The 23,630-nt window shown below is 40.6% G+C and overlaps 1 protein-coding gene across 3 annotated transcripts in view; it reads right to left on the reverse strand.

The window, feature by feature from the left end:
* ZNF385D (zinc finger protein 385D) overlaps positions 1-23,630 on the reverse strand; it is a 360,631-nt gene that overhangs the window by 183,548 nt on the left and 153,453 nt on the right. For all 3 annotated transcript variants that reach the window (XM_030550947.1, XM_030550948.1, XM_030550946.1), the window contains exon 2: positions 7,725-7,867. In XM_030550947.1, coding sequence (XP_030406807.1) covers positions 7,725-7,867 — 143 coding nt within the window. The remainder of the gene's footprint in view (positions 1-7,724; positions 7,868-23,630) is intronic.

The following is a 23,630-nucleotide window of genomic DNA, read 5'->3' on the forward strand; positions in this document are numbered from 1 at the left end:
CCCCAGAGCCAGTGGAGCTGGCCCTCCCTGGCAGCCAAGGAGCTGGCCCAAGGTCATAGGGCCCAAGGCTGGAGGAGCTGTCGTCTTCTGCCCTGGCCCGGGTTGGAGGAGCTCGCTCTCCCCGCCCCAGAGGAGTTCTGAGCCCTCACTGACTGGGTGGGAAGCCTGGCATGCCCCTGCATGCCTCCCCCCTGCACACACCCCTGGATGTGTCTTACCCACTATCTTGGTGGAGACTTTCCATTGACCGTACTGGGAGTTCAACACATGGAATGAGGCTAAAATGTGCAATTTCACAACCAACATATCCAGCTTCTAGCCTTCAAACACTTGTGTGGGGTCAGGGAAATTATGATAATTTGTTTTTTCTAGCTTTCATATTACATATGCTAGGCATATTCTTTAGCAGAATAAGTCCACAAAATGTCAGGTAATATTTATAGAAATTTTTGCAGAATAGCGAGTGATCAGAAAAAAAAAACAGTTTGGAGAAATCCACTGTTTAGTTTTCAGTGCAGTAATTATAAGTGCCAAAATTCATATTTCTAAGACTCCAAAGCTCAGATATTTTTTAAAAGTATCTTATTAGGTAGCTGAAAGGTGTGGCATGCCGAGAATGCCAAATGTGCGATAAACACATTTGAGATGTTTATTTATACTTATATTCCTTGTGTTTATTTTCCTACTACACAGATATTCTTCTTCACTGTAACCAAAGTTATGATACTGTTTTTTTAAAATTAACAAACTATATAAGTATTCCATACTGTTTCTATCCAAAATCTCGTATGTCCGGATTCAATAAAAACTCTGTTCAGCTTCTTTACCAGATAAACTCACACTGAACTGATGAGTTTGAGAGAGAAAGAGATTCTTCAGGGCTTGCACAGCAATATGCTGTCTTCAATTTAAATGGCCAAGTTGTTAAAATTCCTTTTTACGTATGACTCCGTGGTACGCATTTGCTGTAGTTAAGTATATAGCATCTACAAACGTTCAGCTTACCAGACTAATTAGCATGCTGCTTTTATGCTTTGTTTTAAAAATAGAAAATATCAAATTCATGACACAGAATGAACTTTCAAAGATAACCTGAAAATCACAAGAACCTGAAAAACATGAACAGGAGGCTGCCAGGCAACTCATCATATTCTACAGGCCACTATCCTCCAATCTCACTGAGGAATATCAAAAGAAACTACATCATCTGCTCAAGAAACTCCCTGCTCTAGCACAGGAACAAATCTACACAGACACACCCCTAGTGTCCCGACCAGTGGTATCCTATCTGCTACCCAAGATCCATAAACCTGGAAATCCTGGCTGCCCCATCATCTCAGGCACTGCCACTCTTATTGCAGGGTTATCTGGCTATTTAGACTCTCTCCTCAGACCCTATGCTACCAGCACTCCTAGCTGTCTCTGAGACACCACCGACTTCCTGAGGAAACTACAATGCATTGGTGATCTTCCTGAAAACATCATCCATGCTTTCATCTGAAGATTAAATGTTCTTGCTTACAACGACAATTACATTGTTCACAGCATTCAAAGAGAGAAAAGCACAGACATTGGCCTGTTTTGGCAGTCTGATTTGCTGGGGATAGCATAGTGTAGGCAGGGAACCATACAGCCTAGAAAAAAAATGGTCAGGAGGGAGTGAGAAGAGGGTCCTCCCCCACGCTGGTGAGAGAAGACGGCTGAGAGCTGCAAACCTAGTAAACCACAGTAAACCACCATGGATGTAGAAGCATTTACACCAATATTCCACATGAGAATGGACTACGAGCTGTCAGGAACAGTATACCTGATGAGGCCATGACACATCTGGTGGCTGAGCTTTGTGACTTTGTCCTCATCCACAACCATTTCAGATTTGGGGACAACTTATACCTTCAAGTCAGCGGCATTGCTATGGGTACCTGCATGGCCCCACAGCATCCCAAAATTTTTATGGCTGACTTAGAACAATGCTTCCACAGCTCTCATCCCCTAGCGCCCCTCCTCTACTTGCGCTACATTGATGACATCTTCATTATATGGACCCACAGGAAGCAGGCCCTTAAAGAATTCCACCTGGATTTCAACAATTTCCACCCCACCATAAACCTCAGCCTGGACCAGTCCACATAAGAGCTCCACTTCCCGGACACTACAGTGCAAATAAGTGATGGTCACATAAACACCACCCTATACCGGAAACCTACTGACTGCTATACTTACCTACATGGCTCCAGCTTCCATCCCAAGATACTACCACATTTGCTCCAATCCCTCAGACAGACACAAACACCTACAAGATCTTTATTAAGCATTCTTAAAACTACAATACCCATCTGGGGAAGTGAGGAAACAGATTAACAGAGCAAGACGGGTACCCAGAAGTTACCTACTACAGGACAGGCCCAAAAAGGAAAATAACAGAACACCACTGGCCATCACGTATTGCCCCCAGCTAAAACCTGTCCAGCACATCATCAACGATCTACAATCTATCCTGGAAAATGATCCCTCACTCTCACAGACCTTGGGAGGCAGGCCAGTCCTCGCTTACAGACAGCCCCCCAACCTAAAGCAAATACTCACCAGCAACTACACACCACACCACAGAAATACTAACCCAGGAACCAATCCCTGTAACAAACCCCATTGTCTACTCTGTCCCCATATCTACTCTAATGACACCATCAGAGGACCCAACCACATCAGCAACACCATCAGGGACTCATTCACCTGCACATCTACTAATGTGATATATACCATCAGGTGCCAGCAATGCCCCTCTGCCATGTACATTGGGCAAACCAGCCAGTCTCTATGTAAAAGAATAAATGGACACAAATCAGACATCAGGAATGGTAATATACAAAAGCCAGCAGAAAAACACTTCAATCTCCTGGACATTCTACAACAGATTTAAAAGTAGACATCCTTCAACAAAAAAAAATTCAAAAACAGACTTCAAAGAGAAACTGCAGAACTACAATTCATTTGCAAACTTAATACCATTAATTTGGGCTTGAATAGGGACTGGGAGTAGCTTGCTCACTACAAAAGCAATTTTCCCTCTCTTGCTACTGACACCTCCTCCTCCATTATTGGGAGTGGACCACATCAACCCTGACTGAATTGGCTTTTCCTTACTGGTTCTCCACTTGTAAGGTAACTCCCTTCTCTTCATATGCCTATATCTGTAATTTTTACTCCATGCGTCTGAAGAAGTGGTTTTTTTTACCTATGAAAGCTTATGCCCAAATAAATCTGTTAGTCTTTAAGGTGTCACCGGACTCCTGGTTGTTTTTCTGAAAAACACAGTGATGCTATTTGGCTTTCCCTGTCCCCTTTCACCAGTCTCCCCATGTCCTCCATCCCCAACATCTTCTTCCCCAGATGCTTGATACTCCTTGCCCTGCCTTCACACAGGCCAGAGGTCAGTTTCTTTCCCGGCGGCACCCATTAGTAATTGCTTCAGCTAACGCTTCTGAGACCCAAACTGAGAGATTTTAAACAAAATAATATTGTATTGAGGATTTTACTGAAATGTGGATAAAATCATAACATGAAAGATAATTGTTAGTATTGTTTAATTCTATTGCAGTAACTCCGAGCCCCAGTCAGTATCAGGACATCATTGTGCTATGCAATGTGTACGTACGTGTACACACACACACACACACACACTCTCTTTCCCACCCACCACCGCCACCCGGAGAATTTTCAATTTGAGTAAACCGGATTGGTTGTATATACAACTCTACATTGCTTTTATATCTAGCTCAACTAGATCCAGAAAGTCATCTAGCATCACCCCTTAGATCTATTAAAAAATTAATGTAGCCTGCTTTTAAGCAGAGCATTTCTCTAGAAGCACATTCATTACTTAATTGCACTATGATTTTGCGCTGGCTGCATGTTTCTAGGGAGAGTTGTTTTTCATTGACAAAGCCCTAAATGGCTTGGGACCTGCCCACCTGAGGGATGTCTACTCTCCCCTGTGACATTGCTTCAGCTGCAGTTAAGCAGAAGCGTTTAAGCTAGATTCCCCCTACCCCCACCCCTTGGTTTAAAAGAAAAGGGAGTGTCTGGAAATTTGGCAGCATGGGGACCAGGACTCTGGAACTTATCCGCAATTTGCTCTAAAATAGCCCAAATGAGATAACCTTATGCATATACTGCAAAACCCATCTGTTTGCTAGGACTTTGGGAGAGACGGAGGGGTTTTTTGAGGGTCTGTTGCCTCTGATATGATTTGTCACTTCTAAGTCTCAGTAATTTGGTCAATGCTAATATGTCTGCTATTGGAATGAGGTCCTCCACTAGTAGTGAGATGGAGTATAGTATAGCATTTAAAGCACAGGGTTAGAAAGCCAGAGTTCTGGATATTCGTCCCAGTTTTACTATTGACTTGCTGCTTGACTTTACTTTAGTCTCATAACATGACTTATTTATTTCACAGGGTACTGTGAAACTCAGTTAATACAGGTTTGTAAAGTAATTTGAGATCATTTGGTTATAAAGCACTCTATATATTTACAAAACCATGATCATACATGAACAAATGTATTTGGAAAAGACATCTTGGTCAAATCTTACATGTTCTCTTTCTCTCATGCTAAATGTACGTCCTTGTCAGAATGTGCTGTTGAAAACCAAAACTGGCTTGTACGCTACCTTCTCCTTAGGCTGATTCTGTTCCACTGCAGCTGATATGTCCTCACAGATTTTTTTTCAGACTGGAAGACTTTCTAGAAATATGCAGGATTTCTCAGCCAACCTGCCTGTTTACAGAATGCCTTTATCCAACTCAGGCTTATAAATTACATGTAGCAATGTTCAATATTGTATTGTTCAGATGGAAAAGTGAAACTCAGATTGGGATACCACAAATCAGAATGCAAGGGTCATGTTGCAGTTATGAAGTATGAGAGGATGCTGATGACAATGGCTGACATGACTGGATCCTCATGCACAGGAATGTCTCATTCAGCAAAGGTGAATTCAACAGATGGCAAAGTATCAGGGCTTGTCTATACTTAAAATGCAGCTTAAAATGTGGGGCTTCAGTGTAGATGCTACCTATGCCAACTGGAGAGGTTGTCCCATCAGCATAGGCAATCCACCTGCCTGAGAGACAACAGGTAAATTAACAGAAGAATTCTTTCATTGACTTAGCATTGTTTACATGGGGGCCTACGTCAGCTTAACTGTGCTGCTCAGGGATGTGGATTTTTCACATCCCTAAGCAATATAGTTATGCCAACATAATTTTCTACTGTACACCAGGCTTTAGAGACAGCAGCACTGCATGAGACTGAAGTTCAGGCAAGGGACATGGGGTCCTGATACATTAGTCCTAGCTTGCTAGAAAGATGGGCATAGAAATAGAGAAAGTCTAACGTGGTGGGGTAAGCAAAGAATGGATTGCTAGTAGAAAAATGTTTGGTGATGAGAACAAAAGGGGCACTGGTAGGAGACCATTTTTACTTTCTCATTTCTTGAATAATTGTAATGCATCTTTTTCTTTCAAAATGTACTGTAGTAGGAATGTATATGTTTAATTAATAAATACTTAATTTGAGTTGGGTCACCCAAGAAATACCTGCCACTTTTGCAAATGTGGGGAGGAATGCAGCACACACACACACACCTACCTACCTACCTTTGAGGCCATTTCCAGAAGCATCGATTCTGAAAAAGGGCACTTCCTGGAATGGCTTTATAGTGCCTGCTCAGCAGATTCTTGCACCACTAGTATGCTTTTGCAAGTGCCACTTAATGGTACATGTCATAATAGTCTTAAATGGGGCGTTTGTTTAAAAAGAAACAAACAGAAAAGATCAAGTATCGGGGTAGCCGTGTTAGTCTGGATCTGTAAAAAGCGACAGAATCCTTTGGCACCTTATAGACTAACAGAAGTACTGGAGCATAAGCTTTCAGATGCACAGAAAAGATGTGTAAGTGGCTTCATAATTTAAGTTATACTTGAAGTTTTAGGATGCAGTCAACACTGCAATTCTGCTAGTGAATGAAAACTGTCAAGTGAAACTGACAATAATAGTGTCATTGGCCAGTTTTCTACACTGGATTAGATTCAAAAGTAAACAAGCAGCAAAAATCATAAAAAGTAAATCAGATTTTTAATTTCTTAAATTTCATAATTGGCCACTGAGCAAGTGAGAAAAACCCAGGCTATGGCCTGACCACTTTTTGGTGAAGCCAAACGTGAGTGGTGCTGCAACCCCATGAACCAAGTCAAAATGCCACTCACTCAGACGTGGCTCGGCCATCCCTCTGTCATATTTTGAGTAGGTGGCTTGGGTGGTGCTTGGGTCACTGTGCCACTCAGGTTTGTGCTAAGTCAAAAATGCCATTCACTCCGATTTGGAGGGGGTGGCACAGGGGCTCATGGGCCAGGGGGGTCAGGCTGCTGGTGTGGAAGAGGATTGTCAAAAGGGGGGCAAATCTATGTCCCTACCCTCCACACACACCGACATGAAATGGGACTTTGCAGCCCCTGAGCTTCAAAACATGTTATCAGTAACACAGGTATGAAAAAAACTGTGAGGTTTAATCTTCCTACATTTCTGGATATGATTTTTATCTCAACAGGCTGTCTTCCAGAGAGGGATACTCTTTTAGGGAATAGTTTGGAATTGGTGCTATGCTTCTTAGGATTTAAAAGTAATCAGCTTGCAACTTACTGCTTCTGGGGTATTCATTAATGTGTGTTCTTGTTAATTGCTTGTATTTAAGACTAGCAAATATTATTACCAATTAGTACATTTTAATAATATTATAGTTTATGATATTTATGGGTATTCTATTTACAAGTAGATTAATATTTAATTACTGATATTTGTTATAAATTATTAATTACTTAGAAAATTGACATGTTCCTTTACTACTCCTAATTATTTCAATATATATTTGAATTAGAATTATTTTCTTCTGATCTGGAAGTTTCAGCCTCTTCTATCTTTTCTTAATGTCATTCCTTTTCAATATCTAATATTTGTACATAAGGCAAGGGGCTTTGTGCAGCTTGCAAAAGGGGCTATGATTGGTGCTTGCTTTTAGTCCTGCAATGGGTGCTTGCTTGCTTGCTTTTAGTCAGGCAAAAAGCAGTAAAATGCAGCAAATGTGATATCAATTTAAAACCAAGTTACAATTTTGTTTACAGAATTAATTATCTCAGCAGATATAGGAAAAATGGAAGGATTATGAAATAGGCTTTTGTTAGAAAAAATGGATGGAAACATTTAAGTGGTAACATTTTTCTCAAAGTGTGAGAGATCATTTATAATTAGCAATTATTAAAGATACAACTACCATAGATTTTAGTTTCAAGGGCAAAGAAAGAAAAAATCCTCAGCTGAAAGAGAAAAAATACATTGTTTTGTTTTCTGATATTCAAATCTGCACGTATACCATGTATTTATGTTTTCATTGTTGCTTCAGTTTGTCCCTGAAGTTTTGCTGTTGATATTCACCCACATATGTTACTATTTAGGATTTTTAGTGAAGTGTGTTGGTGACTGACAATGGAATTCTATCATCATGAGAGCTATTCATCTTGGATCCACCCTGTAACACGTACCAAAACCTAGTCTGGTAAAATGTCCTCATATCCTAAGTGAAGACAAAGTTCCATTTGGAGCCTACTTGTGTCTCCAGAGAATTGTAAATTGGAGGAATAGACATTAATCCATCAGTGTGCTACTTACTGCATTGAAGTTGGGGAAGAGATTGACTGCTGCTGCTGTATCCAGTGGAAATGGAAGAAATGGTTTAATATCCAGCGATGGTTGTAATGGTGGGGCTGGAGTACGCACCAGGGCTGGAAGAGCAGGGCTCTGGCATGTGCCACCTTCAAGGAAAAATATGAAAGAAGATAGTAAGCAAGTGATTCTTGGTATGAAAATAAATATAGAAAGAGTTTTATGCCAATATCAGGTTAAACACACACATTTGTATTTACCATCAAATTACTACCTTGTTAAGTGTGCAACAGGCTTAACTAATGTTTATGATTCTTTGCTGATAATTGACTAAGATACCAGTCTTTCAGTTCTCTAAAATTAGCTAGCAAACCTCCTTTCCCTCCTCTGGATTATCTTGAAATGTTAGTATTGTTCAAGTCAAATTTTCCTTTAGATGTTCAGCTGACCTGATTCTATTATAAAATCAAAGCTGCAACCACTGACCTTTACTCAAACACTCCAGGTCAACTTAGCTCCAAAAGACTTTTTTTACTCTTCCATTCAGTAAAAATTATTTCAGCCGGTGACTGTCCAAGACTTTTCCATTCACTTGTTTGTTTTAAATTGTATTTTCTTAAATGTGCATTTATTTCGCTAGCTCAGCAACTTCAGCACAAACTTAAACCTAACTAGCAGAGCATACCTTGCTGCCTCAAGCATTGCTCAGTAAAAGTCTATTGTGAACGCACACTTATAAAACAAATTCCACATTACAGGTGTTTGTCAAAGTTCTGAATGCTACTGCAGTTCCAAGGCTACCGACAGATACTTTTTGCTGTTGCGGCAGATGGGCTTGGTTCAGAACTCTGTAAGGCAGAAAAGCTCCTCCTTGCTAAAGCTACCAATGAACAGTTCTGTGGGAACATTATGTAAATGAATAAATCCCCTTGCATACTAATAAGCAGCCACCTGTTTGTAATGAACCACGATTTTACAGATTTATTTGCCCCTTGCCACAGATCCCAACATAGTCCAGATGATTGAGAGCTGGAAATATTCAAACCCAATCTCGGCTTCCACTGTCTCCCATCTTCTGGTTACATTTCAAAACATCAATTCACTGTTAATTAAAGACTGTTTGAATCCTAGGAAACTGTTGAAATATGCCAGTGTTGTTCTAATCTGAGAGGCAGGCAGCAGACTGTAAAAACCTGCTGGGAGGAGGCCAAGAAACATTCAAAGAACAAAATGGAAAGGGAGTTTTACCCCATCACAGAACACAGAGAGAGACAGATCAAAAATTTCTCTCTCACACACACACTTGCTTCACAGATGAGTAGTATATTTTTTTAAATTAGAGTTCATATATACAGCAGTCAGAATGACACACTAAATCTGTCCACATTTGGCCAGCAAAGCTGCTAACCAGAGTTGCAACTCAGTGCTTCTAACCGAGTGCTAATGGCATAAGATTTAATTAATCAGTTGTAGCAGGGACATCAGCATTTGGGCTTCTCAATATAAATTCAGCTGGAGCCAAATGATCGAAGACTATGTTTTAACATCTTTTCAGTTCCTCTGTGAAACACTTTACAAAGTATTCTTGAATAGGATGCATTAATCACCAGTACACCAAAGGAATTAATTTAGGGCTCATCATACTCTCACACTGGTTTCACACTAGGGTAACTGCACTGACTCTGTTGGAGTTACTGCTGATTTACATGAGTGTAAGAGTGCACAGAATCAGGACTGTACAATAAGGCAGCTGAGCACACAGAGACTACATAAAAACACTACAAGAAGTCTGCAATCACTGCAGTCCATTAGAAAGTTATTTATCATCTGCTTGATAATAGCAGCAATTAATGGAGTGGCTACTGTTGGAGATAAGATACCGGACTAGATGAACTGCTGGAATGTTATTATGTAATTATTATGTAGACTATGTAAAAAATAACTGACAGGCCTCGATGTAGTGCTACACAGGATAAATCCAGCCAAACAGAGAAAGAAAACTTGGTAAATATATGGATAGGCAAGAGGGTTCCAGTATGTTTGCAAAGTATTACTTCAAGGTGGTGTCCGACCACAAACCACCCACACTATTACTAACAAGTAAAGTCCTAGCCAAGGTGCCTATTAGATGCCAGATATTCCTCATCTCTTTGTTGGGATTTACACTTACAGTAGCTAGGAACTGGGAACCTCATACTAGTTACTAACACCTTATTGAGGACTCCCCCTCATGGTCTTCACTCCCACCCATTCCACATCCCATCTGCTAAACTATCAGCATTTAACTATTTCAACGCTGACATTCTGAAATATCATCATAAGGCTTTTGAGATAACACCCCAGTGAGATAAAGGGTGCATGTGAGAGCATGACCATTGCTCCAGGCTGTATGTTTGCAGACACAGGAGTACAGCACTGCCCTTGCTTACCTTCCAAATGTAAACCAAATGCAATGTTTGCACCCATAAGAATGAGAAACTTAATTTATAAAAACAAAAATGAAAGATCAAATTTTGGAGAATCTGACAGTCTTAGAGCATAACTACATCAAGTGGGGTGAATATTTGATAATAGCATGGAGTAGCTGGGCTGCTTAGTATATTTGTCCTCTGTTGAGCCTGGATTGTCCTGGGTTTTTAAACTCAGTTCTGGAGGCTCCTAGTCCCAACCAGTGGCCTGTAGAACTGGCTGAAGTTTATGTTTTTAATTCTGTTCCTCTCACCAGATGGCACCATGCAGAGATGGGTGGCAGCAGTATGTAGCTGAGGCCTTTGTCATGTGACAGTGATAAAGGATCATAGAAGGAGTCACTTTTTCCTTTATGGTATGTCATCCTATAAGAAGATGGGAACTACAGTGCCATCACTGTACGTAATCAGGACCCGGAGCTTTGGAGAGTTCTGCTGTCATAGCATTAACATCATTCTGGAAGTGGGTTCCCTGCTAAGAACTAACCATATTCAGTACACTTGGATACAGTTTACAGTTGTATACTAGCACTAGTGGCTATTTAAGCAGGTCTAATTTCATTGAATCTAATTTCATTACTAGCAGAGGGAAGGAAAATGAGGATAGACAGAGACGAGAGAGACAAAAAGAGGAAGGCAAACGGGAGGAAAAGAAATAAAATATGGTGGCCATAGAGGTGAGTACATTTTCCCACTGAGCAACACTGAATGTGACAACAATGTAGTTAGCTAGTAACAATACCTACACGGTTTTAGTTATTACATGAAGGACGTACTTATTCTGGATCTTTTTGCAAACCTTTCATTGACTGTAGTTGGAGTTTCACTGTGGATGGAGGGAGATATGCAACTGTATATTCATACCCCATCCTATAGACCATCACTAAAAATGGAATATTGTCCTCACACCATGCCCTTGACACCCTGTACTTAGTGCCTGAAGCAGATATAGGCTCCCCTCCCAGAGATCACCAGGAGGGGTAGAACAGAGTCTTTCTATGGACTGGGCACTGCTTGAGGCCCTGAACATTCCCTCAAAAATTATCCTGAGATAAAGCTATTCTTGACCCTCACTACACTACTGCTTTTTAAAGTGGCAGGACATCTGTTAATACTTTAGTATTTGCAGTCTAGTGATATTGTGGTTTAGCCAGAGTCCCAACAAAAAGTTCAGATCCTAATCTGGATTTGAACCTCCCCAAAATTCAGGAGTGTTCACGTCTGGGGTTTGAGCCCAGCTTTTTCTTCATAAGGGAGAAAAATATATTGCCATTTAGAAACACAGTTACCTTAGTATTTGAACTAAGTTTGAGGTAATCGTTTGTTGGCTGAGATTCCAAAGGATCTAAAATACAGGCATCACAGTTCCTCTGCCAGAGTCACTGACAACACATCCAGGGTAAATATAGTGCTTAATTTGAGCCCTAGCACCTCTACACTTGGCAGTTCATAGCTCTGGCACCTCTGGGCTTGCTGCATCAGGTATGAATGTAAGAAAATTGCTTGAGCCCCAGCACCTCTTTCATTACAAATTAAGCACTGGGTAAATGCGAGTGAACTGGTTTTGAAAAAAATAACTCACCCACCTGAACCTTTGCCCTTTCCTATAACCAAAAGAAATGTGTTTTGGGTGAAATTCTGAAAAGTTCAACTAATTCCACTCACTCCCAACTCAACATTTGAATATGTTGCCACTAAAAAGGCTATTTTTGCAGTATTTTAAGTCAAGCGCAGCAGTCAATACTGCATTTGTGTCTGTGAGCATACACTATACTTGGCGCAGCACTTGCCTGCCATGTAAGATTCACATTCTAGATGGTATATTTCACATGAGCAGATGTTACTCCAAAGCCAGCAGTGATTTGTGCATGAAACACCTTTCCTACCCGTTCTCTTTAGCGTGCAATTTTATACTTTGTAACGCATAATGTGGGGAAAGGGAGTGTGGTTTAACAAAGAATTTTGAACATTTCCATGAAATAAAATTAAAAATAAATCATGTCAGGTCAAATAAAAGCATTCTGCTTTTTGTTTTTGATTATATTATATTGTATGATATTCTAATTTAAAATAAATTTCTTAACAGAAATTTGTTTCCAAATGAAAATTTGATATGCTCTGTAGATCACTGCTAGGTGAGGAGGAGGAGGAGGAGGAGTGTGTGTGTACACACACACACGCACACACACAATGTGTGTGTGTGGAGAGAGAGAGAGAGAGAGAGAGAGAGAGAAGATATATATTACAATACAGCTACCCTTTATCTGGTTTAGGACCAGAAGCAAAATAAACTATGCAACAATGACGACAAAGCAGAAAATAGCCTGGGAGTACCGAAGTACTCTGCATAGTAAACAAATGATTGTTTACTATGCAGAGTACAGAAATACTATTTTTGTTGGTTGCTGGAGTGATAGGAAAACACCGTTATCCCTCAAGCCCACTGACATTCTACTCAGAAGAGCTTGGGCAACACAACTCTTGTGACCTGGAGAAAGATTTTCTATTTGTCAGCCTACATGTCATTTCCACGTGTACATGCACATTCCTAGTCCTTTCCCTCAACTTCAGGTTTAAATTCCAGAAGAAGAGCCATATCTCTCAGAAAGGAAATTTCAATGTTGCAGAATCAAACAGTTTAAATAATTTGCAAAAGTATTTGGAACCTTTTAGGTACTATGCAACTGAGCACAAACTCTAAACTTGTATAATCTATTAATCTAATCCTTTCAAAATTATTCCATCGCTAGCTGCCACCACCACAAAGATAAAATGAAAGAACAATTCAATTCTGAATTGTATTTTCATTCTTTCATTACTTGGCAAACATTTTCCCTTTTAGGCTGATTCCCTAATTCCATTCTCAGCAGATCAACCAGACTCTAAACTAGTGTCTAAATTCACTCCCATCCTGGAATCTGTTTTTCAGTAAACCAAAACCAATAGCAAAATGTAAGTCTTAGCATTCACTTTCTCCCCAAATGGCTATTCCTAGGAATCCTCTCCAGCACCTTCATTCTTACCCTAGTTCCTTCTGGCTCACAGTAACACTCATATTCCCTTTATAGCCTGGTTGGAGTTAATGGGACTCAGAAATAATAATCTTGCAGGGTTTTACTACCTGAGCTAAAGGTAACAAGAGAAAAGCCCCCCATTCTTCTACAGTGGGGGTTCTCAACCTTTTTTTTTTTCTGAGCCTCGTCCCCCAAAGCAATAAAAATTTATTGGCCAAGCTGTGCCACAACAACTGTTTTTCTGCATATAAAAGCCAGGGCTGGCAGTACGGGGTAGCAAGCAGGGCAATTGCTCAGGGCCCCATACCACAGAGGGCACACTGAAGATAAGTTGCTCAGGCTTCAGCTTCAGCCCTGGGTGGTGGAGCTCAGAGACTCGGGCTGCAGTCCTTTGCAGTGGAGCTTTGGCTTTCTTCCCTGAGCTCTAGAGAGTCTAATGCTGGCCCTGCTTAGCAGCCACCCACGGTGTCCTGGACCCCGGTTGAGAACCTCATTCTACAGGACCTTAAAGTCAGCCAACCAATCACTGTTAAGGGCTAAAATTTATCACGCAGAGTCTGAGCCCAAAAGTGATATTTATTTTGCAGAAGATTTTCAACATTAGCTGAGACATTTTTTACAGTAAACAAGTGTGTTTGGGTAGAAGTTGGGGAATGCATATGTTTTGTTTTTATTTTAATTAAGGTTTTTTGTGCTTTGAAACTCAAAACAGCTTAAATTTTAAGGATAGATCCACAAAGCAATTAAGGCATTACAATGCCCTAACTTCTAGATACCTTGCCACCAGTGGGATAATTAAATATTAATTGGACCAAAGAAAATGAGAATAACTATAGTCCAGTTAGGGTAGTAACATGGGAGGGTAGTAACATAGGTTCCAGTCTCCCTGATCCAATGACTGACTAATTATTTATATACAGTGGAATGGCTTCAACAGGAGAGACAGAGAAAGATTCACCCCAGAATATCTCCCAGCCCAGTGGTTAGGGAGCACAAGTTCAAATCTCTTCTCCACAGCTGGCAGAAAGGGCAATTGAACTAGGGTCTCCCACAGCCTGGGTGAATGCTCACATCACTGAGCTAAAAGTGGATAAGGAGACCAACTCCTCCTCTGCAAGCTGTTAGTATGTTTAGGCACGCTCAGAGCATGTGTAAGAAATTGCGACCCATAGGGGAACACCTAGTTTGAGATTCCTGCCAGGGTTTAAGCATGGGATAGGCACCTAGGTTGAGGCAGTGGTAGTCCTGCTCACTGGTAGAAACTTAGGCACCTAAATTTCTATTGTTAAAGTCCTTTTGGTGCCTAAAGAGTTAGATGTCAGCTGAGCAGTGGTTTTGAGGTGCCTAAAGGGGCAGATATACACCTAAGTCCTTTTGCGGACCTAGCCCTTAGTCATCGGTGAGGACAGGTAAGTGTTCTTGCCATGTCTGAACTGATCTTGTTCACGAATTAAGAAAAGATATAAGCATTAAGAATGATGGGCTGGTTATGATGGATACTAAATTTTCATAATTTCTGAACAAATGCTGACTACACTCAGATATGCGGAGAAATTGGAAGGAGATTTTTAAAGAATTGTAACAAGACAAAAGAAAAAGGCTCCTTGATTAGGAGAGAACTTGAAAATAATTGGTGTGTCCACAGGATATGAAATATAGATCTGCCTTCTAGGAATATTTCAGGCTAATGTGATTTGCCAGGACTTACAACCACTAGGTCACATTCCCTTACTAATGGTCTTACTGCTAAATTGTTCATTTGGCTCTGAACAAGCTCCCCATCTTTGGATCAGTGGTCTTAATTTTCGCAACAGATGCTTTTCTTAGAAAGTGCTATACTGGCACTTTCAAGATTACTTTTGTTCCGTAATAAACAGTATCCACTGATGAATTATTTTCACCTCCATTGGTAAAATATTCTTTGTTTAAATGCCAAATGGCCTTTATACTATACTATTTTAGTTTTTAGAGTATGCACACACTCAGTGTACAGAATATTAATTTGATTTTCATGCTATGTATTATTTATATGTAAATATATCTATTTTAAATATTAAAATCTGGCAGACTAAATTAATCTCTGGTACTTATCCCTGTTGATCTTAAGGAATCTACACTAAGGCTGAGTTACTTTGTCCAGTGCTTCAATAGCAACATATTATTTGGAAGTCTGATGATGATGCCTAACATTTATAACATTAGGTCTCAATTCTTTGAAGTTTTAAAAGAAGTATATGCACTTGATTTCTCGTTTGGTATTACAGGTTTTACTGCTGTTCTTTCATACTGTAAAAATCTTAAAGATGCTTTTGAAAATTAAAATATTCAGATTTCAAATATAAATGTGTGATATAATCATTGTTAATTTCAGAAAAGTTGACACAGGAGACCTAACAACAGAGAATAAACCTCAGAAATGAGGGTCCAGTCTGTAGTCCTTATTTGTGCAAAAGTCCCCTAACTTCCATGAGTAGGGAAGTTGGAAGCCTAGAATCCCGTACAACATATGGTAATTCATGCTTTCCTTTCATAGGCTTTGCAGCTGGTCACATTAACAGTTGATAACTTTGCAGAGGATGAATTGGACAGTGCCTCAGCTGTTGATATCTAGAGAATTATTTTTGTCTGGAGATAATTGTGATTCCTGCAAAGTTAGTAAATTGTTTTGGGAAAATAAACTAACTTATTTATAGCAACCTGGGACTATGTATTTCAATGCAAAGTAATGCAACTTCAGTTTTACATTATTTCTTTGCATTTACAATATGGTTGGAGCATGTTGGGAGATATAAAAAATGCATTTTAAGACAGATATATTTAAATAGGATAATGAACCTGTCTCTATAGTCATGCATGTATGGAAGCACATTTCTCTGCTGCTTGTATGCAACTCCTATGGTAGTCACATGAAACTGACATCATGACTTTTCACCTCGTCCTGTTTTTAGCACAAGAGAAACCATTCAAATCCCCTGTACTCCTGATTCATAGTGCATTTGGCGAACATAAACAAGAATTTTCAAAAAAATAAATTAATATAAAATCGACTAAAAACAGGATCTGAACCCACAACCCAGTACTTCACACATTCTAGCCATGAAGCATATTAACCCATTGTACCCCACATCTTACTTATAATCATTGCTTTCCAAGGAATAAATGGTACCCAATTGTATCACCATGTTTAATGTATTTATTAGGGCTAGTCAAAAAAAATTCCTACTAAACTTTTGTTGGAATTTGCCCATTCATCAAAATTGAAATGTTCTGTCGAGACAGTACTATTTCAACCAAATTCCAAAGGAACACAGGTATGTTTCCTGCCAGCCCACCAGCCTGGCTCCTCAGCAACCTACCATGTAGACTGCTCCAGAGCTAGGGACCTCAAGGCATCCTGGACCAGCAGCTCCAGCACAGCTCATGATAGAGCCTGGGCTCCAATCTCTTTCAATTTAGAAATGTTTAGAAACGTTTGGTTTTCATTCCCAATTAGAATGAAAGGATGTTTTGAATGATCAGATCCCCCCACAAAACAGAATTAACTTTATCTGCACAAGTCTACTATATATATCCTCCTGACACCTACGTGGGATGGGTAAACTATTATCCCCATTTTACAGATGAGGAACTGAGACACAGAGAGGCTAAGGGATTTTTCCAAGGCTACACAAGTAATTGAAGGCAGAATAGGACTGAACCCAAGTTCTCCAAGTTCCATACCAGCCTTCTAACCACAGAACCATCATCCCTTGGTCTCACAGGCATTTGAGCACATATTCATTGGGCTGTATACGTTAACAACTATAATGAGTTTTGTCGTGATCAGACAGATATCTGTTTATAGCTCCATAGAATGGAGATATAGTAACTGACAGTATTTTTAATTATGGTACATGTAGTGTTTATATGCAACAATGTCTAATGTGCCTTATGTTTTTATGAATTAATTACTGTGCACTAATTATCACAGGACACAGAAATTGTGGACGCTCAAGTATAACTTTTAGTCAGAAATGGTACTTTAACTACATGAATAACTGTGTCTGAACCAGGTCTTAGAAACACAAAATAACCTGGTGTGCCATAGGCCAAATTCAGCCCTGGCTTAACCAGGCCCAGCTCTAATGATTTCAGGGGAATTGCACAATCTTTCACTATCATTGAAGTTGGTCTCATCCCTTTCTGTCTATTCTGAACCTTTATTTTTAAGGTTTTCCTAAAAAAACCAAACAAAACACATGCCTATTGCAACCTTCCAGAGAAGCATGGAGTCTTACAATTAGCCATCGTTAAGATACATGAAAAGTAGTGGTAAACATATTTATTTGATTTTAAATGCCAAGCAGGCTTAGTATGTTGAACAATAAGAAGAAAGAATATCATTAAGTCAGTGTTTCTCAAGCTTTTCAAAGCAAAGCCCCACCTTCAGGAAAATGAAAACATTTGCCACTCTATGCAATTTACACATAATTCTGGCTGAGAGATGGTAGCTAGATCAACAGAAGAATTCTCCCATCGACCTAGCTGTGTCTACACCAGGAGTTAGATTTAGCTGCATTTTTCAGGGGTGCAGATTTTTTTCCTGATTGACATAGTTATAACCAACCTAATTTCCTAGTGTAGATCAGACCTTATTTATTTTTAAAAAAGTGAAAACAGATTCTGGAGAACAACTGAAAGATCTGTTTGCATCTGCTCCACTAGCTCCCCTTCCTCTTGGCAAACTACGATGATTCTCATTTCTTGTTGGCCATTACCTTCTCCGCCCCCCACCCCCCGCCTTATCAACTTCTTTACTAGAGCAAGGTGATCATGAGGAAGCCAGGGTTACAGCGGCAAAGACTAGCTTGCTGAAACCAAGCCCATAATGCATAGCATTATGCTAACATTTTCATCATGACATGAGAATGCCAGCCCGAGGATTTTGTACAGAGTGCAGGTAACAGAAGAGGGCTAGCTACAGGGGAAAGCAGTTGTCCCTTTTCTTTTGACCATGTAGACTCATGTAAAGAACTAAAGGACTCCTCTTGGCCAGGCACTTCCATGTGCAGCTTTCACCCAGTGTCTATGCTCAGTCCTGTTCCATTTGAAGTCAATGGTCATTTAACAAATTAAATGCAATGGCAGCTAGATCCAGTTCTCATGAGGAGCACTGGCTCCTTTTGGCTGGCATTGCAATGTGATGAACTCACAGCATGAACAATTATATAAATGCATTCATCAGAAGAGGAAAACCTGAAGTTATGAGGATCTCTTCAGCCAGCTTGGAGTTTTGGCCAAACCATTCAAACAGCACAACCCCTTTCTTTTGTGGGGTTCAGCAGTTGTGGCAATATCTTTGCTGGGAACCAAACTGACTGCTCTGTTATTAGCTGGAGTATTCTAGATTCTCTCACCATCCAAGAAGCTTATAATATATTGTGATCAAAGACCTCCCAGATAGTGCCATGGAGTAACTGATGCAGGACTCAACAAAAAGCTCGTTATAAACCTCATGGACCCCACAGTGGACTTGCATGTGGGAGCCTGCTAAACAGCACCAGAGTCAATCCAATGTACTCTCTTCCAGTGTCAGGTTCCATTAATATACCTTAACCATGAAGCCTTAAAAAATTCAAAAATAGGTCTAACAGTTGAGTACTATAAACCCACATTAATTTAAAAGCATTATACTTGCTGACATTTAAAAATCTTTGACCTGGCTTGTTCGGCGGTTGGATTTTTCTAATGTCCTTATAAAGGTCATGTTTATGGTATAATGAACACACATTTGCAAGGGTTATTAATCAGAGAAACACTATATCGCAAACAGATTTTTGAGGAATTTTTCATTTTTATGCTGAATATCTTAGCTATTTAAAAAGCCCCATTTTTCAAGAGCATGCTTGGGAAAAAATAAAATTAATTAACTTCTGCAGCTATGATGTCTTTATTTTAAAGACAATAGGTACACAACTCAGAAACAAATGAGACAAATATCATAAAAGAGATTCTGTTATTTCAACAGACTCCACTGACATTTTGTAAAACTTTGGCAATGAAGCTAATAGTGTACAGCAATGCCATTTTCAAGCAGCCATGGGAAGTTTGAGAGCTAAAAACTTTCTTATTAATCCAATGGTTGTTGTCATTACACACTTTTTTAGCCACAAGCACTAAGGAGCAGAGGGGACCTGATCTTGACAACTATGCTGCTATGTATATTTTTAGGAGAAAATCCTACCTGCCTCCATCCATGGAGGGTCATGCCAGCAGCAAAACCAGTGTATGGATGGAAAGGTGGAGTATACAGGGAGTTAAGGATTAGGTGAGGGAAGGATGATAGGAGTCTATAAAGGAACAGCAAACTCTAACCATGTCAAGGACAGCTCCAGAGAGCAACTTCTATTCTGATACACAGGGCCAGTTCCAGGCCCCAGCGCGCCAAGAGCGTGCTTGGGGTGGCACACCGCGGGGGGCGCTCTGCCGGTTGCCAGGAGGGTGGCAGGTGGCTCCGGTGGACCTCCCACAGGCGGCCCTGCGGAGGGTCCGCTGGTCCCTTGGCTCCAGTGGAGCATCCGCAGGCACGCCTGTGGGAGGGCCACCGGAGCCGTGGGACCAGTGAGCGGCAGAGCGCCCCACCCGGCATGCTGCCATGCTTGGGACGGCGAAATGGCTAGAGCCGGCCCTGCTGATACAAAAGGGAAATCAGGAGGGGGCCAACAGGTACATGGCTAAGTGGATCCACCAGACCATACCCCTTATACTGGGGCATAGAAAATTCAAAACAAGGAAGATGTACTGCAGCACTTTATACTAGTCATATGCAGCTGTGGGGTATGATTCTTCCCTGCCTCAACCCCCATATAGTTTTCTTGCTTTAAAACACTACACTGTTAGTAATTCTAATGGATTTTAGAAGATACCCAAAACAATTCACTGAAATCATAGAATATTAGGGTTGGAAGAGACCTCAGGTGGTCATCTAGTCCAATCCCCTGCTCAAAGCAGGACCAATTCCCAACTAAATCATCCCAGCCAGGGCTTTGTCAAGCCTAACCTTAAAAACTTCTAAGGAAGGAGATTCCACCACCTCCCTAGGCAACCCTTTCCAGTGCTTCACCATCCTCCTAGTGAAAAAGTTATTCCTAATATCCAACCAAACCTCCCCCACTGCAACTTGAGATCATTACTCCTTGTTCTGTCATCTGGTACCACTGAGAACAGTCTAGATCCATCCTCTTTGGAAGTCACTTTCAGGTAGCTGAAAGCAGCTATCAAATCCCACCTCATTCTTCTCTTCTGCAGACTAAATAATCCCAGTTCACTCAGCCTCTCCTCATAAGTCATATGCTCTAGTCCCCTAATAATTTTTGTTGCCCTCCGCTGGACTCTTTCCAATTTTTCCACATCCTTCTTGTAGTGTGAGGCCCAAAACTGGACACAGAACTCCAGATGAGGCCTCACCAATGTCAAATAGAGGGGAATGATCATGTCCCTCGATCGGCTGGCAATGCCCCTACTTATACAGCCCAAAATGCCGTTTGCCTTCTTGGTAACAAGGGCACACTGTTGACTCATATCCAGCTTCTCATCCACTGCAACCACTAGGTCCTTTTCTGCAGAACTGTTTCCTAGCCATTCAGTCCCTAGTCTGTAACAGTGAACGGGATTCTTCCGTCCTAAGTGCAGGACTCTGCACTTGTCCTTGTTGAACCTCATCCGGTTTCTTTTGGCCTAATCCTGTAATTTGTCTAGGTCTCTCTATATCTTATCCCTACCCTCCAATGTATCTACCACTCCTCCCAGGTTAGCGTCATCTGCAAACTTGCTGAGAGTGCAGTCCACGCCATCTTCCAGATCATTAATAAAGATATTTAACAAAACTGGCCCCAGGACCAACCCTTGGGGCACTGTGCTTGATACCGGGTGCCAACTAGACATGGAGCCATTGATCACTACCCATTGAGCCCAACGATCTAGCCAGCTTTCTATCCACCTTATAGTCCATTCATCCAGCCCATACTTCCTTAACTTGCCAGCAAGAATACTGTGGTGCTCTGCACAATTCAGCTTTTAAGAGGTCTGATTATTTTTTGTGCATAAAAGACAAATGTGACAAACTGTACTTTAGAATTCCTCTATTATAGCCTCTGGGTTTTGATTCACAGTAAATATTGGATGAATAAATGTTTAAATCTGATTTCTGCTAGGTTTATGTCCCTTAAGAAGTAGGCAGGGGGGTAAGATAAATTGTTTCTAGCTAAATATTAGTGGGTGAGAAAATAGAGTGGAGCCAAAAGCACAGAATTCACAAAAGGATATTTATATGGATGAGAACATCCACAGTCACATTAGATAGGAATAAGATTTATAAGGGATATAAAGCCTCATACTTCTGGGCATAAAGCAACCAGTAAAATGGATAGTAGTTTGGAAGAAACTTGCTCCAATGGGCAGGTTATTTTATAATTTTCCACAATGAAATACTGGTCACTTTCAGAGACATGATATCTAACTAAATGGGCAACTAGTTTGAACTGGTATGTTCCTGTTTTAAAACACTAAATATAAGCTGTTTACATTAAAGAACCACAGCTTGCTCCATCTACAGGCATTCAAAACTCAGATATGCAAAGCTTCAATAGTAAACTTTACAAGACCAGGGACTGTGAATATGTTTTACACCATACTTCACTGTTATGAAATTCATCCAGGCCAGCCTGAATCATACAAACTTGGCTGGACAACATAAAATCAGACATTATCTAGGACAGTCCTATACCACATGATTGCAGGTTAACCACAACCACTGCTATGTAACAAATCAAAGATGACTCATAAAGTAAAAACATGCAAAAGGATAAGACACCAGCCTTTCAGGATTAAGAAATCAGTCATTTAAACACCACAAATTGCCAATTGTCACTAAATGTCATAACGCCTTTGTTTTGCTGTACTGCTCAACACATCTGCCATCCTGAATTGGGCTGACAAGGGACAGGGGTGCAAATGATTAGCTACTCCTGGTCTACAGCATACAGTGTTTGGGTTCAACAAGGGGTCAAGCATGAAAGAAGAGCAAGTGCACACTCAGGCATAAATCTCCCAAGTTTAGAACTGATGGATCACATCAAATTTGGGGAGCAGGAGGTAAAGAAGAAAAAGAGACTGGAAATAAAACAGGGAATGACTGATCAGATTTTAACCTTGGCTGGAATAAATTACAAGGATGGTTTATGGAAATTTTATATCTAGTCACTTTTAATAAAGTTTAATTAGGGCACATAAAACATACTTAAAAATAAATTATTAGTTGAATCTTAAAATATTGTTCATCATAACCCTATTCTACTAAATTTTTCAGCCTGGTGGCATTTTAGGGTAGTAATAACTAATGCATTTTTAAAATACTAAGTCAGTTGCTAAAATACTTCATTGAAATAACACAAGGTGCACTGTGTATTTTGAATTTTTTAAAGGCTGCAGGTATTTTTTTTAATACAAACATAAATGTGACATACAGTACTTTGGAATCCATCTATTACAGCCTCTTGATGAATAAATGTTTACATCTCCTTGCAAAAACTGTGTGAGTTTCTGCCACCAAAGACTGGATTATTACCAAGAAACTCCCACCCTATAAAGCAGTAAGTACTTATACTTTTGGTGGGATTAACAGAAAAAGGAAACATTGGGCTATCATCGAGCAGATTTTAATATACAGGAAAGTTTTCTGTTATAGGAGAAACTCACCTTTGTAACTGTTCTTCGAGATGTGTTGCTCATATCCATTCCAGTTAGGTGTGCGCGTGCCGCGTGCACGTTCGTCGGAAGATTTTTACCCTAGCAACACACGGTGGGTCGGTTGGGCGCCCCCTGGAGTGGCGCCACGATGGCGCCAAATATATACTCCTGCTGACCCAGCCACCCTTCAGTTCCTTCTTGCCGGCTACTCTGACAGAGGGGAAGGAGGGTGGATTTGGAATGGATATGAGCAACACATCTCGAAGAACAACAGTTACAAAGGTGAGTAACTGTCTTTTCTTCTTTGAGTGCTTGCTCATATCCATTCCAGTTAGGTGATTCCCAAGCCTTACGTAGGTGGTGGGGTCGGAGTGAAATGTGGCAGAATGTAAAACTGCCAAGCCAGAGGCTGTAGCATCTCTTGGCTGTTGAACCAGAGCATAATGTGAAGCAAAGGTATGGACCGAGGACCATGGAGCTGCGCAACAGATCTCATGGGTAGGTACACGAGCCAGCAAGGTGGCAGATGAAGCCTGAGCCCTAGTAGAAAGCACGGTGATGTGGCTTGGGGAAATATGAGCCAAATCATAACAAGTGTGGATGCACACCATCACCCAAGATGAGATTCTCTGAGAGGAAACAGGTAGGCCTTTCCTTCGGTCTGCTACCGCGACAGAGAGTTGGGGCGTTTTACAAAATGGTTC

This window comes from Gopherus evgoodei, chromosome 2 (assembly GCF_007399415.2).
Source record: "Gopherus evgoodei ecotype Sinaloan lineage chromosome 2, rGopEvg1_v1.p, whole genome shotgun sequence".
NCBI classification, from domain to species: Eukaryota; Metazoa; Chordata; order Testudines; family Testudinidae; genus Gopherus; species Gopherus evgoodei.